This window comes from Meles meles, chromosome 18 (assembly GCF_922984935.1).
Source record: "Meles meles chromosome 18, mMelMel3.1 paternal haplotype, whole genome shotgun sequence".
Lineage (NCBI taxonomy): Eukaryota > Metazoa > Chordata > Mammalia > Carnivora > Mustelidae > Meles > Meles meles.
In genome coordinates, this window is record NC_060083.1 from 26,125,259 (window position 1) to 26,141,925 (window position 16,667).

The following is a 16,667-nucleotide window of genomic DNA, read 5'->3' on the forward strand; positions in this document are numbered from 1 at the left end:
TGCAGCTTTCACGATGGCTGCAGACTGTGCTTGAGCACATGGAGCGTGGGGCTCCCACTGGAAACTCTGAGCGTCAGTGGCTTTCACCTGTGCTGTCCACCGATCTCATCACCCGGAGGCTGGTCACCTGCACTCAGTTGTCATTGTTCTGAGACCCGTGCTTAGGAGGGGTGTGGAGGGGCATCCCAAGGGAGGCGGCCACGGTGTGCCCAGCAGCCTTGTCTCCAGGGCATAAATAAATGAACTGATCTCATGTTAGTTGACATTTAGGTTGCTTCAAGTTCTCCATCCCCAGAAATGCCAAAGGAACACCCATTTTGGTGAAAGTAGTTTCTTGCGTGTGCAGAATTTATTTCCTTAGGCTATATATTCCTGAGGATGGAATAACTGACCCAAAGGGTCTGGACCTCTATTTTTATGAGTATTGCTAAGTGTTTCCACTATGTTGTCTAAAGTATCGTGGTTATCCTGACTGGTACTCATTAATTATTTACTTATAATTTATTTTGAATAGTAAATGTATTTACATGTATTTGGTTCACAAAGCAAATTCACATAAAAATATATACAGTGAGAAGATTGGCTCTTATTACCAGTCCACCCTGTCACCTCCTTAAATCCACTTAAGAGTTCCTTTCCAGTGCTTCTGTATAAATTCCTATATAATATGAACATATATTCTTCTTTTTTAAGATTTTATTTATTTGACAAAGCAAGTGAGAGAGAGAGAGAGAGAGAGATAGAGAACGATCAAGGGGAAAGAGCGCAGACAGAGAAGCAGGCGCTCCCCTGAGCAGGGACCCTGACATGGGGCTGGATCCCAGGACCCTGGGATCATGATCTGAGCTGAAGGCAGACACTTAACTGACTGAGCCACTCAGGTGCCCCAGGCTGAGCTCACTCTTTGTAACCATTGCATAGTAGCTAGTTTGTGAATCTATCACATTCTACTTACCTGTTTTCCCTCTAAACAATTGTTTATGATATTTTGTTACTCTTACAGAAAGTGCTCCAATGAACATGCTTGTGACTTCTTTTAGCCATACTGCTAAATTGTCAGCAGCTTTTACACCCACCATGGGTGGGTGTGGACATTCACCAGTCTGTTGGGTGAAATGTCCTTTTTCGTTAGGATCTCATTTCTCTGATTTCTCATCCTCTCGAGTCTCTCCAGTTGTGCAGTGCCCACCACACCATCCACCCCGAGCAGCACAGTCCTCTCCAAGTCAGTGGACTGTGGCCCTCTGAATTGTCTGCATGTGTCATCTTAAGGTCAAGTTCTAAGGACTGGGTCCCCTGAGAGGCCTAGAACTAACAACTGGGGAGAGAGGGGGTGACCTAGGAGACCGCTCCTATCACCAGTACCTTGGAAAGGATCATCTCATCTTAGCCTCCGTCTTCAGTTCTTTTTTCAGGCACCCCTTTAGCCCTCATCTTACAGCGGAGAAAACAGACTAGGGAAGGAACCTATAGATAACAAGAGGACAGATCTGGTCCATTTACCAGTGGTTCTGTCTCTGTCTGTATAAGTATGGTAAGGTAGAGACAAGTTGCGGACGTCATGACACCTTACATCTAAATACTCAACAAAGGGGCCCCTGGGTGGCTCAGTCGGTTAAGCGTCTGCCTTCGGCTCAGGTCGTGGTCCCGGGGTCCTGGGATCGAGTCCCGCATCGGGCTCCTTGCTCAGTGGAGAGCCTGCTTCTCCCTCTCCCTCTGCCTGCTGCTCTGCCTACTTGTGCTCTCTCTCCATCTCTCTAATAAATAAATAAAATCTTAAAAAAATTGAAAAAAAAAAATACTCACCAAAACCTCCCCCAAATAAGACCATTCTCTGATGTAACCACAATAGTGTTATCACATGTAAGCAAATTAATATTAATGTAATAAGATAATTTAACATACAGTCTCTATCTAAATATTTGCAGTTGTTCCAAGTTTGAATATGGACCGTGTAGTAGGTGATATTATTGACTTTTTGATAGTGGCCACTGCACTGGGTTGTCACACTTCTTTAGTCTCCTTAAATATAGAACAGCGGACCTGGCAAAGTGGTTCTATAGAATGCCCCACATTTTGGATTTGTTGGTCTGTTCCCCCTCCCTCCTTTTTAGAACATCTTCCTTGAATAGTCCTTGATCTTATTGGAGAAAGATGAAATGAGTGACCTGCATGCTGGCAGCAGAGAGGAAGAGAGAAATTCCTGGTTTATTCTCAGGGTCAGAATTGTACCATCTGCTTTCCCCTTGATAGGGTTGAGGGAACTTTCCCCAAGCCTGTTGCTCATTGGGTGGGTTGGTGCACCCAGGTCTGTTTGTATTGGAGAAGCAGTTTCGGGGTTCTTCCCAGGAAGGCTTCTCCATGGTACACCTTGGGGGTTGCTCCCCTGGGGAAAGGGAGTGATGTGGCCCTCTTGTTAAAGCTGTAGTTTTGCCCCCTCATGTGTGTCCTTACCCATTGGGTAGAGATCTACATTAATTAACTAGGTCACTCATGACAGAAATCTAGTTCACTTTGGCTTAGGGGAAAAAAAGACATCAAAAGGAAAAACAAATCCAAAAAAGCTCTTGTAATGGATACCTTTATGAAAACTTGGCTTCAGGAATGGCTGGATCCAGGTAGGTCAGAAAATATTGGATAGTCTGTTTGGCTCTGGTTTCCTCCCCATTCACTTCATTTGTAGGCAGCTCTCCTCGTAACACAGCCACTGAATCTGGAAGCTCCAGGGTTAGTAAGCTCCTTCTTCCTGTGGTGCCAGCAAAGATTCAGGTGTTCATTCTGGACCTACCAGGTTAATGTGCTCATCCCTAGAGCAATCACTATGGCTTAGTGAATGGAATACATGGATTGGTCAGGCCTCGACCATGGTACCCACCCAAGAGTTCAGGATGGGTAGGTTGGGAGAAGGACAGCCCCGCCTGAGTCACAAAAACCAACAGTGGTGTCAGAGTGCTTTCCAAGGTCTGTCAACCAGGGGGCCCTGGGTACTGAACAGGCAGAAATCTGGTGACAGGCTTGGGGAGCCTCTGGCCCAATCAGTACCTCCTCTCCTGGAGTCTCCAGTACTCTTCATTTTGGATTTTGTGTGGGTCAATATCTATGGGGATCATTTGTGGCTGGTTCCAAGCTCTGCTTCTTAGGAGCTGTGTGATCCTGGATAGGAGCATTAACCTCTCTGTGTCTAAGTTTACTCATCTAGTAAATGGGGAGGATATATATATTTTTTGAAGATTTTATTTATTTATTAGAGAGAGAGAGAAAGAGATTTGTGAGTGAGGGGTGGGGGAGGGGCAGAGGGAGAGGGAGAAGCATATTCCCCTCTGAGCAGGGACCTGAGCCGAAGGCAGACGCTTAACTGACTGAGTCACCCAGCTTGCTCAGGATGAGCAACACCTGCTGTCAGAGCTGTTCCTGGACAGGAACAGCTGGGATGGTGACCTACACCAGGCTGTGGACACCAGGACTGGTGGGGTGATTTCTTCACAGGGGACCCTCTGAGCCCTTAGCTCATCTCCGCGTTCCATGGGGGAGAGGAAGAAGGTGGAAATGCATGGGCTGGCACAGTGATTCCAAAGTTGGAACTGGGAAAAGTGACATTAGGTGGTACAGGGACACAGCATGGTTTGGCACCGGTCACCGGAGAGAAAGCCATTCCCTTTTTGGGTCTCTTTTGGAGCTCCTCACAACCTCAAGGAGAAAATATCAGTTAGGTGCTAATATGTCTTTAACATCTCTGTAACATTTGCTAATCTTCCTTATTAGTAGAGACTCAGGGCCTTGGGCAGGCTACAGTGTCCAGTGAGCTGAAATATAATAACCTTGTTTGATTTTTATCATATTTACTTTTCTTTGGAGGGGGTTGTCAAATGATCCCATATTGAAATATCTTCCTTAATAGTTCTTAACTAGTGGGGCATCCCACGGCCCCACTGTTGAGGTCACCTGTGGGGTTGGGAGGATGATGGTATCAACATTGCAGCCCACAGACTGGGCAGTCCTCGGGGGGCTCATCAGTGCTTCTAGAGAGTTCTCTGGCTGAAGATTGGTGCCGCATCTGTCGGGCATTGCTGACAGTCTCATCAAAAGTGATGTTTCCACTGTGCTTCATCTTTTCCTGCTTCTTTCAGTTTCTTGGTGGTTCCTTGAGGGCGTTGATAAGCAAGACAGAGGCAGAAGGTCCCCCTTCAGTCTGGGCCTTTCTGTTGTGAATGGCCAGTTTCACGGTCATCCTCAGACCTTTCCAGTAACTGGTCGCCTTGGCCACATCATCACCAGGCTTTTCTGGAGACAGCCCCAGGGGGCCGATCTCTGGGGCCAGGGCAGACAGACGTGGCACTGACTTCCCCACCGGTATGCAGCAGGTATATGACTTTGACTTCACTGGGCTTGAACTTAGGCCTCGTGGTGGAGGTGGCTGGTGTCCGATGAGCCAGGTTCGGGACCACCTAAGAGAGTTGCACCTTTACTGCAGTTAACGCTCTTATTTTTCTTAGGGAAAAAAAAAAAAAAACACTTAGAAAAACTCCCTCTAGGCTTGGCAGGAAATACGGTATTTTTGGAGCCCTCTCCTCCCTGGGGTTGTCTAAAAGCTGAGGTGGCTTTCAGGAACTCCAAAAGAAACCTTAGAGTTGGAGCAGCTGCCTTGCAGTTTCTAGACTCCCCAGGCTGCATCAGCTTGATGCAGGTCCCTAAGAAGACATCCTTTTAGCCACCCCATCTGAATCTTTCCACCTGTGAGGAGGGGAGGGTGGGTTTCCAGCCCTGGGACCTCAGTGCTCTGCCTTCCCCTACAGCCAGCCAAACCACTTCTGTCAAGTCAAAAGCCTAAAGATCTTCTGGGGCCAAGGAAGCTCAGACTCCAGGACACAAGATCCTCCTGGAGGGCTACCCTTCCTTACTCCTGTCTTACTCCTTCTCCACCCGCCCTCCCCCCCCTCCCCCCAGCCCCACTGCTTCCATCCCTCCTCCCTTCCTGGAGCGTTGGAGTGGGTCAGATGCCATTCTGGGTGCAGGGAAATGGTGGTGATGTCTGATATGTCCATGATGGCTGCTTCTGTGGGGTTTATGTTCCACTGGGACAGAAAGACCGAACAACAAGTGAACAGAAAAATCAATAAAAACAGAACAAAACAAAACAAGCTAGGTCCCCCGTAACCAAGGGGATGTACTCTAGGTAAGTGCTCAATGAAGGCCTCTCTGGGGAGGAGGCATTCTTTTGGGATGGATCAGCAGCCGAGAAAGCAGCTCAGTTGATTTCCCCATTGGATCTTTTGGGTACATTACACTGTCAATCCATTGTCCTGCCTCTGGGGCACCCCACTGCTTTGTAGGGTGGGGTGGGTTGCAACTATCTCTGTTCCAGACCCCTGCTTTCCCAGCTTTGGTGAAGAGAGCGATTCTCATAACTGACATGGGGCTACGTGAAGGTCACTGCTGGCTTTGCCTGGAGACTATCTTAGGACACCCTTCCTTACATGTCCCCTGCCATGACAGATTTGACGGATGGTGTTCCCACAAAGCCGGCTCCTGAGCCTGGCTGCCCACAACCTTGAAATGGCTCTAATCTATTAAGAAGAAGAAGGGACGAATTGGGAGGCTTTGGTTCTTTAGTTATGAGCTGCAACCCATCATTTGTGACCCACACCGTCCCTGATCCTCTCTCGTAACTGAGTGAAGAGGGCCGGGGCAAGGGAGGAAATGGAAGGAAGCAAAGAGTTTGGAGGCTTGGGTAAAAGGATCATCAACCCTGCACAATTTTGGGACCTGGGAGAGGTTAAGATGGTGGGAACTAAATGGGGTTTCTCTAAAGGTGGAGGGGAGTTGCTTACCCAAAGAGCGCAGGTTACAACAGGAGTAACGCAGGCTAGACAGCTGGAAGGACTTTCCTGATGTAAAGAGCGAAAGAGCCCTGGAAAGCCTGCCTAGTAAAAAGCTTGCAAAGCTCGGACAGCTGCTCTCCAGGAGCCTTAGGGCTGGGCCCAGTGGGGCGAAGCTCCAAGCCCTGGGAGTCTATGTCAACACCGGAGATCAACTTTGTGTTTATGTTTGAGGCTAAGAGGACTTAATGTCAGAGTGGGAAAGAGCTATTAACACATCAGTGAGTCCCAGTGCAGAGTCCGTTGTGAAGGAAGCACCTTTCCTGGAGCCGAAGAGCTTTGATTACCCCCACCCATGAGGCAGTTTCCTCTAGAAAGGAGTGTCCATCCCAAAGAAGCGAGAGATTAGTTCAGACAACCGAAAACAGATTAAGATTTATCAGGGATCAGTAGATGGGGCCCTGACCTATGAAGTTTCTGGTTGACCAGGCTCATGAGCTGTCCGTGATGCACACAGCAATCCTCCTGCTGTTGACTCAGAGGTGACATTGGTACTCCTGCCTGGTCTGGTGCCAGCTAGCACACTCTGCTCGGCATCCCATCCCTGCCTCTGCACAAATGCGTGTGCATGCGCGTGTACGTGTGTACACGTGCGTACACACACACACATACCCTGGTGAAATGTGCAGTGCAGGGAATGCAGATTGACTATATGGGCACCTAAATCCTAGACTGACCTGAGGGTATGTGTGTGTGTGTGTGTGTTAAACACTTGCCTGCTTGTACACAGCAGTGCCTCGGTCTTTCTAAAAACTCTTGCATATGGCAAATGCATACAAGTCAGGAGTAAAAAGTTCTAAAGTGAGCTTCACCACAGCCCTCAGGTGCTCACTCTCATTGTTGTCAAGCTCAGTTCTTTGGTTTCTGGGTGAACAGTCACTGAGCGAGGATTCAAAACAGCACAGTGAGCAAGCCGACCCCCCCCCATCCCCGAAAGGCATTCTCATTTAAAATGTCTGACAACGGGGGGCATCTGGGTGGCTCAGTCGTTAAGCCTCTGCCTTCAGCTCAGGTCATGATCCCGGGGTGCTGGGATCGAGCCCGCATCGGGCTCCCTGCTCTTCAGGAAGCCTGCTTCTCCCTCTCCCACTACCCCCTGCTTGTGTTTCCTCTCTCACTGTCTCTCTCTCTCTCTGTGTCAAATAAATAAATAAATAAAATCTTTAAAAAATAAATAAATAAAATGTCTGACAATGGGGTGCCTGGGTGGCTCAGTCTGTTAAGTGGCTGCCTTCAGCTAAGGTCATGATCCTAGGGTCCTGGGATCGAGTCCCTGCTTCTTCCTCTCCCCCTCCCCCTGCTTGTGTTCCCTCTCTCTCTCTCTGTGTCTCTGTCAGATAAATAAAATCTTTAAAAAAAAAAAGTTTGACCATAGACATCTTTTTACTTAGAAAATGAAAATGGAGTCCTTATAAATTTGTATATAGTAGAAAAACAAAGATGACGATAAAAATCATCATTTACTTCCAGACGTAAGCTGTTAACCTTTTCTTCCCACTATGAACATCTTCTCTTACTTTTGATTATGGAAAATGTAAGCACATGCACGGTAAATAGAATCGTGCCCCCAGCTGCTGTAGCTGCTGTGCTGCGCCTGGGTCAGCCAGACCTCCACCCAGCCCACTCCTTACTGCGCTTACTGTTAATTTCAGTGTTTTGGGGGTAAAACTTACATACGTTGAAATGCACAGATCTTAATTGTACATTTTGGACAAATGAATTCCACCACCCTTTCCTGAAATAGAACATTTCTGTCTTTCCAGAAGCTTCCTTACCCCAGAGGCAACCACTGCCCTAATTCTTGCACCTTAGATTGTCTGTTTTAGAATTCGTATAAATGGAATCATACTTTTTTTTTTTTTTGTATCTAGCTTTTTTCACTCAGCATACTGTTTCAGAAAGTCATCCCTGTTTTTGCATGTCTTGGTATTTTGTTCCTTTTTACTACCAGGTGGTGTTCTGTGGTACAGATATTCCACCGTTTGTCCATTTTGTTTATTTTTGTTTATTTATTTATTTAAGATTCTACTTATTTATTTGAGAGAGAGAGCGCAAGCAAGCGAGAAAGAGCACAATCAGGGAGGAGAGGGAGAAGCCGGCTCCCTGTGAGCAGGGAGCCTGGTGTGGGGCTCGATCCCAGGACCCTGGGATTAGAACCTGAGCCAAAGGCAGACACTGAACCGAGTGAGCCACCCAGGTGCCCCGTAACGGAGTTTTAGCGTGGTACAATGGTTAGTATTGATCATAATGGCTCTGAGCCACCAAGGAACGGTTGTGTTAAACCTGCCTTTAAAAAGAACGAAAATGGGGGCGCCTGGGTGGCTCAGTGGGTTAAGCCGCTGCCTTCGGCTCAGGTCATGATCTCAGGGTCCTGGGATCGAGTCCCGCATCGGGCTCTCTGCTCCGCAGGGAGCCTGCTTCCCTCTCACTCTCTCTGCCTGCCTCTCTGCCTACTTGTGATCTCTCTCTGTCGAATAAATAAATAAAATCTTTAAAAAAAAAAAAAAAGAACGAAAATGTGTAAGACTTTTAGAGAAATTTTCGGCCAAGGTTATTACGCTAAGAGCAAGCAGGCAAACAAAAAGTTTTGCAAGTCAGAGCTCTAGTTGTCTGGAAATCTCAGTTAGGCGTAATACGTCATTTCTCAAGGAAGCCAGAGACAGAAGGCGTGACTGGGTGTATAAAATAGTATATAAATAATACATGTATAAGGAACCATTCTGTTCTTTGTAGATCCAAACAGAATAGGTTTTTGGAGAGTCTGCCGGTTCTTGCTTGGAACGGTGTTGCTAAGCAATGTTGCTAATATTATGGAAAGACAGCTTTCCTCCTCACTTTTCCACTCAGCCTTGGGAAGCCGGGGAGTAGAAGTGGCTTCGGGTAGCTACAGCTGGCGAGGCTTGGTGATGTGACATGGGGACCAGGGATCTGGGTGTGAGAGGAGGTCCTCAGTGTGACAGGCTGCAGGCCACTCAGTCCTTAGCCTCTTCCGCTCCTGGTTCTCTGGGGGGAGCCCTGTGTGGCTGCCATGCAAAATTTGCTTCTTCATAAGCATCAGAAATTTCACACACAGAAGAGTCCTCTCAAATGTTTCTACCGAGGGAAAAATTATAGTCATGCCACTTAGATTCATGGGTTCAGTCCTGATTGACGTCGTGCATGGCAGGCTCTGGGTCCCAAACAACGTGCAGCCTGAGGGCTGGATCCCTACCACAGAGTGGGATCTGTGGGTTTCCTCAGGCACAGTTTCCTTTCCCTGGAGCTCGGAAATGCCACACAAGTCACCAAGATCCGTTTCCAAAATCTGAGCCAGTTTCTAGGCAGATCCTCTGTTTAGTATGAAATGTGTGGCTCCAGGAAAGTATGGTTGTTGCCAGGGCTCCCGAGGCTTGTCTTTGCGACCTCCCTGCTGGGCCTGGGCATGACCTGGTGCAGTCACTGAAGGACCGAGTTGTGGGATGGGCCCCCTTGGGGGCGCTGAGAGGGGACGTTGGGAGCTGGGAGGAGAGGCAGTGCGTTGGGTGTTGGCAAAGACCCCTCCCGCATCTCTCTTTTCAAAGTAGGAATGGTGGGGCGCATGAGAGGGTCAGTGAAGCATCTGACTCTTGATTGTGGCTCAGACCTTGATCTGAGGGTTGTGCGTTTAAGCCGGTATTGGGCTCCAGGCTGGGCATGGAGCCTACTTAAAAACAGAACAAAGTATAAATGGCTTCCACACCTCAGACCTTTCCAGCCTTTCCCTTTTCTCTCTTTCCCTCCCTCTTTTTCCCTCTGGAGCACGCCCCCCCCCCCTTTCCTCTTTTTTCTCTTCTTCCTGGGCTGGTATCCCAGAGACACAACTGTAATGAGGCCCAGCAGGGGGCGCTGATGTACCTGCCAAGAATGAATGTCATCCCATTGCCTAAAGCACAGGTGTGGGTGCTCTGTAGAAGTGAGAGTGAGAGAGGCTTCCGAGTGATTTCTCCCAGCTGCTGTATACACGGATGTGCCCCAAGGCAGAAGAGAGTGGTGGTGCTGGCCTGTCCTGAGCAGGCCTAAGGTTGTGCGATCCGTAGGGTGGTCGGAGAAGCTGTCCCCTACAGAAGGGGAGGGGCAGGCGTCTGAAAGAAGTCTGGTTTTCATAGAAGGCCCCACCCTGCTGGCTCCCACGCCGCTCTTTGCTGCCTATCTTTTCCCAATCCTAGCCAAGAAGGGGTTGGAGTCATTTTCCAGAGGCATGGAGGTCCCAGAGCTTGAGGGGGTATGGGGTGGAGAAGGAGCCCTTGCTCCTGTCTCTCTCTGAGACTTGGGCGCTGGCAACAGGGCTAAGTCCCAGTTTCACACGGATGTGTCTCCTGGAGCGGGTTCCCAGGCACAGAAGGCCCTTTTCTTTAGGACCAAGCATGCGTGTCTGTCTGTCTCACCCCACTGGCCCCTTAGGAACGGGGTGTGCAGCTGTCTGCCCTCTGTTCATGATTAACTTCCCTGTCGTGCCCTCCCCCGACTCCCACCCAGGCCCCTTCAGCCGTTGGGCTTCCCCCCAGTGGGGCAGAGAACCAGGTTGGCAGCTGGCTGGCACTTTGTTCTCAGGGACTGTGGGCTTGGAGGTGGGGTGGGGGTGGGCGGGAACCAAGCTTTGAGGTTCTGTGAGCTGGGACACTGCTGGGGATAGACTGCTGGTGGAGATTGGGAGACCCCTTTCCTGCGGTCCTCCCTGATCCCCTTTGCTCTGGTCTGCTTGTGTCCAGGCTTCTCTGTTGACTCACTAATGTGAAAAATGTTCCCTTTCTTTTTTTTTTTTTTTAAGATTTTATTTATTTATGTGACAGAGAGAGAGACAGCAAGAGAGGGAACACAGCAGGGGGAGTGGGAGAGGGAGAAGCAGGCTTCCCGTGGAGCAGGGAGCCCAATGCAGGGCTCAATCCAAGGACCCTGGGGTCATGACCTGAGCCGAAGGCAGACGCTTAAGGACTGAGCCACCCAGGTGCCCCGAAAAGTGTTCCCTTTTGATTCTCTTTCAAACTTTGTGATTTCTTTAAGGACCATGCCTTTGTTTGGTGTAAGTGTTTGGCTAACACCTAACACTTGCCTATTTTTCTCTCTTAACAAAGTTGTTTGAAGCTCAGAGACTTTGTCAGGCAATAGTATTGAGCTAGATTTTAATAAGTTTGTATTTGTTTTCATGATATGAATGACAAGCGATCATAAATTTTCGTTTAGGGTAGCAATGTTTTCTTTGTTTTTAAAGATTTATTTATTTATTTGACAGAGAGAGCTCACAAGTAGGCAGAGAGGCAGGCAGAGAGAGTGAGAGGAAAGCAGGCTCCCTGCTGAGCAGAGAGCCCGATGCGGGACTCGATCCCAGGACCCTGAGATCATGACCCGAGCCGAAGGCAGCGGCTTAACCCACTGAGCCACCCAGGCGCCCCTTCTTTTAAAAGTAATTAAGTAAAAAAGTGAGTTGATTTAATTAAGGGGAAATAATATTAAATGACGGGGTATGTAATGTTGAGCCAAAAAAAATGGTGAAGGGGTATGTGAATGGCCTAATTTTGGGGAACTGTGGCTGGGTCACACTGCACCAGGAAGCCTGGCATGGGGTTGTTTCGTGGTTCCCTGTGTGTTAGAGCAATGTTTGTTTTGGGCAAAGGTGTTCTTCTCTTTCTCACTTACCTTAGTCCCTCTGCACAAAGTATTAACAAATACGTTGGTGGGATGGGGAAGTCTAGCATGGATGGCCATTGCATTCTCTGCCTTATACCAGGGAGATGGAGGGGTGCCCCCTTTCCACCAGCACCTGGTGTCCCATTGGGGCACACATCCCATGTCAGTTCTTCTCATTCTCCTGCATTCTCCATGCAGGCTTCATCTTCACTTCAGAACCAAAAGGCAGATGGTCGCTGGGCAGCTCATTATGCTTTGGTGTTTTGGTGCGCGGTATGGACAGAAGGGTGGTCTTCCTCACTGTCTTCTACCTCTAGGGCCTCAGGAATCAGATCAGGTTTTGGTCTTTTAGGGACAACCTTGTGTTTTCAGCCACGTTGGGGCTGGAAATACTGAGGTTGTAGAGGAACTGAGAGAGCCTGGAACCCTAGAACAAGAAGGATAACTTGCTTGGTGGAAAGATTTTTTTGCCTTCATTCCAGTGCCCTGTTGCTCACTGATGCACTTGACCTGAAATACCTCCCAGGTGGTGGGGAATGGGCTGAGCTACCCCGTACTCACTCACCTGGGAAAGGGTCAGCCTTGCACTGGGATGCAGCTTGCTTCTGTGTGTGGGTGGATAGAATTCACCCATGCTAGGCTAGACCTATGGCCAGTGCCCCCATCACCCTCTGAGTCCTGAAATAGTCCATCAGCTAGCTTGTCAGTTTTGTGTTCTGCCAGAGGCAAAAGCCCTGAGCTGCTTGTGCTTGTGCTCTGCCTTCTAACCCCCTGAGGACACTCCCCATTCTTTTTCCAGACCGATTCTCCGGTCCCTACTGGTGGACTCCTTGCAGCAGGCCTAGCTGCAGTCCCAGGGGTGGGGACGGGGTCACTCACTCTCTGGCTATAAATAAATGTCCATGGCTGTCTCTGTGATGCCCCCCACCATCCAGACAGGCCCAGGAGGGCCTGGGCCATTGCTAATGGATGCTTCATAAATAAACCAGGCACATTTTGGCAGCACCCTGGTGTTCCCTCCTCTCCACCCCAGTTCCAGTGCCAGCGAGAAAATGTGCCCACTGGAGAGGTGGGGTTGAGGCCGCAGGTCCTGGAATTCATTTCCAGCCCTGTCCCTCTCCAGCAAGTCCCCTTCCCTGCCGGATTCTCTGTGCTTGCAGGAACACCAGGCTATCTGAAAAACAAAAACAAAACAACAGAACCCACAACAAGGCAAATTGCCTCAGGACCTTTATGGCCCCAAAGGGCTGTTTCGGAAGATGGACTAATTGGGCTTATTTTAATTTCTCCAGCCCACTGTCCAAGTCCCTTCTGTGGGGGAAGGAGAAGCAAACTAGTGTGGACGTTGGGGTGTGGTGGTGATGGTGGTGAAAAGGGGCTGGGTTTCCTGGCCCCAGATGGAAGTGAGTGAGTGAGGGGCTTCTGAGCAGCCCTGTCCACATCAGGGACTCAGCCCCCGCCCAGTCCCTAGGAACTGGCCAGTGACATTCTTTCTTTAGGCTCTGAAGTGAAGATGAAGCTTGCATGGGGTATGCGGGAGGAAGGGAAGAACTGGTGCGGGGTGTCTGTGAGGTGCTGGTGGAGTGGGGGCGCCCCTTGGTCTCCCTGGCAACACGGGACGCCAGGCAGAGGTGTAGTCTCGGTGAAACTGATTATTGACCCGGTGGTGTGTCAGGCTTCCAGGGCAGGGGAAACAAAGGTTAACGGGGGACTGACTCCAGCTCAGGTAGCGCCACCGTTGCAGGAGTAGCCCCCTCCTGCCTCCTCCAGCCTCCCAGGACAGCCGCTTCCCGGACTTGGGGAAAGGTAAAAGGTAGCATCCCGCTGAGTCAAAACGCCAGGGCGCCTCAGGCTGGGGAGGGCGGGCGCTGGGCGCGTGGTGCCCTCTCTACCCGCCTGGCCCTGGGCTGGGGGAGGCCGGCGGCGGTGTCCATGTGCCAAGGCAGTTTCGCACGGACTGAGGACACGCGTTTCGTCTCGGTGGATGTTTTTTCTCCCTGTGTTTTAAAGACAGTGACAGCATTGGAGAAGTATCCCGGCGGGCCGGGCTGGGAGAGAGCGCGTCAGCCGCCTTTGCCTGGGGAGGGAGCCCGGGGGCCCCGCCAGCGGAGGCGGGGACGGGGGAGCGCAGAGGAGGGGACGGAGAGGGAGCGGCGAGAGAGGTGGTGGGGGGGGCGGCTGCCCGCTGGGAGGGGAAGGGAGGGGAAGGGAGGGAGCCCGGGCGCCGAGCAGAGGGCGAACACCGCCCTGAGCCCACCGGGGCGCTGAGCGCAAGCCGGCCGCCTCCCTCCGCTCGCAGCCGGGCCGCCTGCACCGCCCGCAGCCTGGGTGCCAGGGCTGGGGCACGGGAGGCGGGGCCGGGGCGGGGTCCCAGCGCAGGCGGTGCGTCTGAGCCGGAGCCGGAGCCCCGGAGCCGACAGTCCGGGCCGCGCCCGGAGCGAGCCTTGGAAATGCCTGCGTTGGGGGAGCGGGCGCCAGCCGCCCTGCAGGCTCCGAGGAGACGCTGAAGGTCGCCGGGAAGTGAGCGCCCGGTCACCTGACCCCCGGGGCGCACCTAGGCGGGGCGGGGCCCATGAGAGGCGGGCGGCCGGGGGCCGGGGCGCAGGGGCTGGGAGCGGGCGGCGTGGAGCGCGCGGAGCCGGGCGGACGGGGGCGCGCTGCGGGCGGGCGAGGGCGCGGCCGGGCACCGCCGGCGGCCTCGCCATGTCCCAGCCCGCGGGGAGGATGCATTGCCGAAAGGCAGGGATCCGCGCCGCGGTGGTGCTCATCGGACTCCTGCACAAATCGCGAAAACAGAATAAAGAGAAAAGGTAAAGGCTGGCAGCGCCGCCTCCCCCTTCCCTCCACTCTCATGCTAAATCCCCGTTTTCTTTGGGATGGACTTTTCCAAAAGGGCCTTTGCCCCGAGTTGGTTGGGAAAAACCTCTGCTCTGTGCGCCGTCGGGGGAGCAACTCAGGAGCTTCGCCCCGGACACGGGCTGTTGGGAGAAAGCTGAGGCAGGACTTTGGCTGGGTCGGAGGGAGGCTGGGAGGGCCCTTCCGGCTCCATCATCAACAGAGGGCCACCAAGTGTTTCGTTCCCATTCCCTTTTGCCCATTTCGTTCTTATTTGCCCATCGCAGCGCCCTTTCCAAAGCCTGCAGCGTGGGTAGCGTTGATCCGACCCAGGTGACAGCCCTTGGCTCAGCCCGAGTGGCCCAATGCGCTGGAGATGCCGTTTGCTTCTCTGCAACTTGGCTGAGCCTGCGAGGTGCCCGCCAGGCTGGGATCTGCTTGCCTTGCACACAGTGCAGGCAGGCGAAGAGCAAGTTTGGAGGTTGCTTGACAGCCCCCTTCCCCCTTCTTTGGATTTTTTTTTTTCTCTTTCCGTCTTACCTTTCTTGGGTTTACTGTACTAATTGTTTGCTCCTGGATGTTGGAAATTGTCCTCTTGAGATGACCTGTGGGGAAAAGAGGTGGGGGTTTGGGGCCAGCAAAGGAGCTTCTGGGACAACTTCCCGGGCTCCAGTCCCTTGCTGCAGTCTTGATGTCCTCAAGACCCAAGGGAGCTGCTCACACCCGCTGGCACCCACTCACTCCTCTGCTAGGGTACACGAGCCCAAAGCTGCCCGGCAACTGGGCTTCATCAGAACTGACTGTCCATAGAGATGTTGCAAGGATTTGGGGTGACTCCAGTGACTCTGCTGGGCCCTGATTTGCAGAGGAGTTTGGAGTGGTTAGTGCTGTGCTCTGCATTAGGCAAAGGCTAAGACAAGGACAGAGGAGCCAGAGATACCTGGGTGGTGACAGGTGACCCCTGGGCTTGCCCAGAAGCTGGGTATGCCTGGTGAGGGGGAGTGGAGGGCAATGGATTAGAGCACTTTGAGAAGCTGGCATGGGTTGCCTCTGTGGTATAATTGCCCCCCATCCCTCTTGTCCCCCTTCCTATGATGCAGTCTGATTCGATGTTTCCCATAGCTAAGGTGACTAGCCAGTGAAATGACTTCAGGTGGTTAAGCATGAAATAACATTGAGTCACCCAGTGAGAAGGTTCTTCCCTTTTCAGTTCTCTACTAATGCATGTGATTTCTTCAAGGGGAAAGTTTCAGGTTGGTGCTAGTCTGGCTTTAACACCCTCTTAACACTTACTGATCTCTCTCATAACAAAGAGAAAGCAGACCTCTGGCTCTGGGCCTTTAAGTGGGGAACAGTGCCTGCCTACAATTTAGGTTGTTTTTATGCTATTTATTTTTAGAATTCTCTCCTTGTCATGGCCAGTGGTCCTGATTGTGTCTTTGTGGTGGTGATATAAAGCATCACTTTAAATTAAATGTATAAAGTCCCAAGAATGAGTCCATTTAATTGAAAGAGTGATAGTACAAATGGTATAGGGTGTGGCAGAAATCCTGCAAGTGATGTTAGGGAATGGCTGATGCCGGGACAAACCTTTCTAGCAGTAAAAGCTACCAGCAGGACCCTAGAGCCCGGTGCTCCAGGTCTGGGCCCCGTTTCCCGTCTAGACTTTGACTCTCTCCTGTTCCCTGTCCTTCAGCATTTTAATCTATAGAGGTGCAATGACTTAGCCAGCCCTCTAAAGTCAGAGGGATAGGGGATGGCCGTTCTGAGACCACCGGCGCCTGTTTTGAGGAATGAGAAGGATGGTGTGCTTGACCGACAGGCAGCTGCCTCAGACCAGTTCCTGTTTCTGAGTACAGAGTGTATGGTAGGGTGGAAGGTCCCTGCACAGTCCTGGCTCATCCGTTGACTATGACCCTGTAGTATCGATGTAGTCTCCCCTAGCCTGTTCCTGTGTCCATACAGAAGGCAGAAGGGAGATAATGTGGGTGAAGAACGCACCTGAGAGGTGTGAAATGCCACGTGAGGATGAAGGGGTTTGAACAGAGCTGTTCCAGTTCACCTCTCTGTGAGTTCGTGCCCTTGGAGAGCAGGACAAGGAGTCTGGTGGCAACAGCCCCACTGCTAGTCCAGACCAGCTGTGCATGAGGCATAGGGAAGTACTGGACAGGACAGGAAGGTTGCTCATGGCTCATGACATCTTGTCCTTCCTCCTAGACGCATTGTGCCCTTCCCTGCAATGCAGCAGGCATTGAGGTCCTCCCAACCCCTGCCTTCGTCCTAGTCTGCTCTGGCTTCTGTCATCCTGATTGC

At 51.3% G+C, this 16,667-nt stretch overlaps 1 protein-coding gene across 7 annotated transcripts in view; it reads left to right on the top strand.

Annotated features, from left to right (window-relative positions):
* Positions 1-16,667, top strand: part of RAP1GAP2 (RAP1 GTPase activating protein 2) — a 241,140-nt gene that overhangs the window by 86,500 nt on the left and 137,973 nt on the right. The window contains exon 1 of one of the 7 annotated variants that reach the window (XM_045986021.1): positions 13,914-14,329. The exons of the other annotated variants lie outside the window; for them this stretch is intronic. Coding sequence (XP_045841977.1) covers positions 14,223-14,329 — 107 coding nt within the window. The 5' untranslated portion in view covers positions 13,914-14,222. Of the gene's footprint in view, positions 1-13,913; positions 14,330-16,667 lie in introns of those variants that run through there. 7 annotated transcript variants of the gene reach the window in all.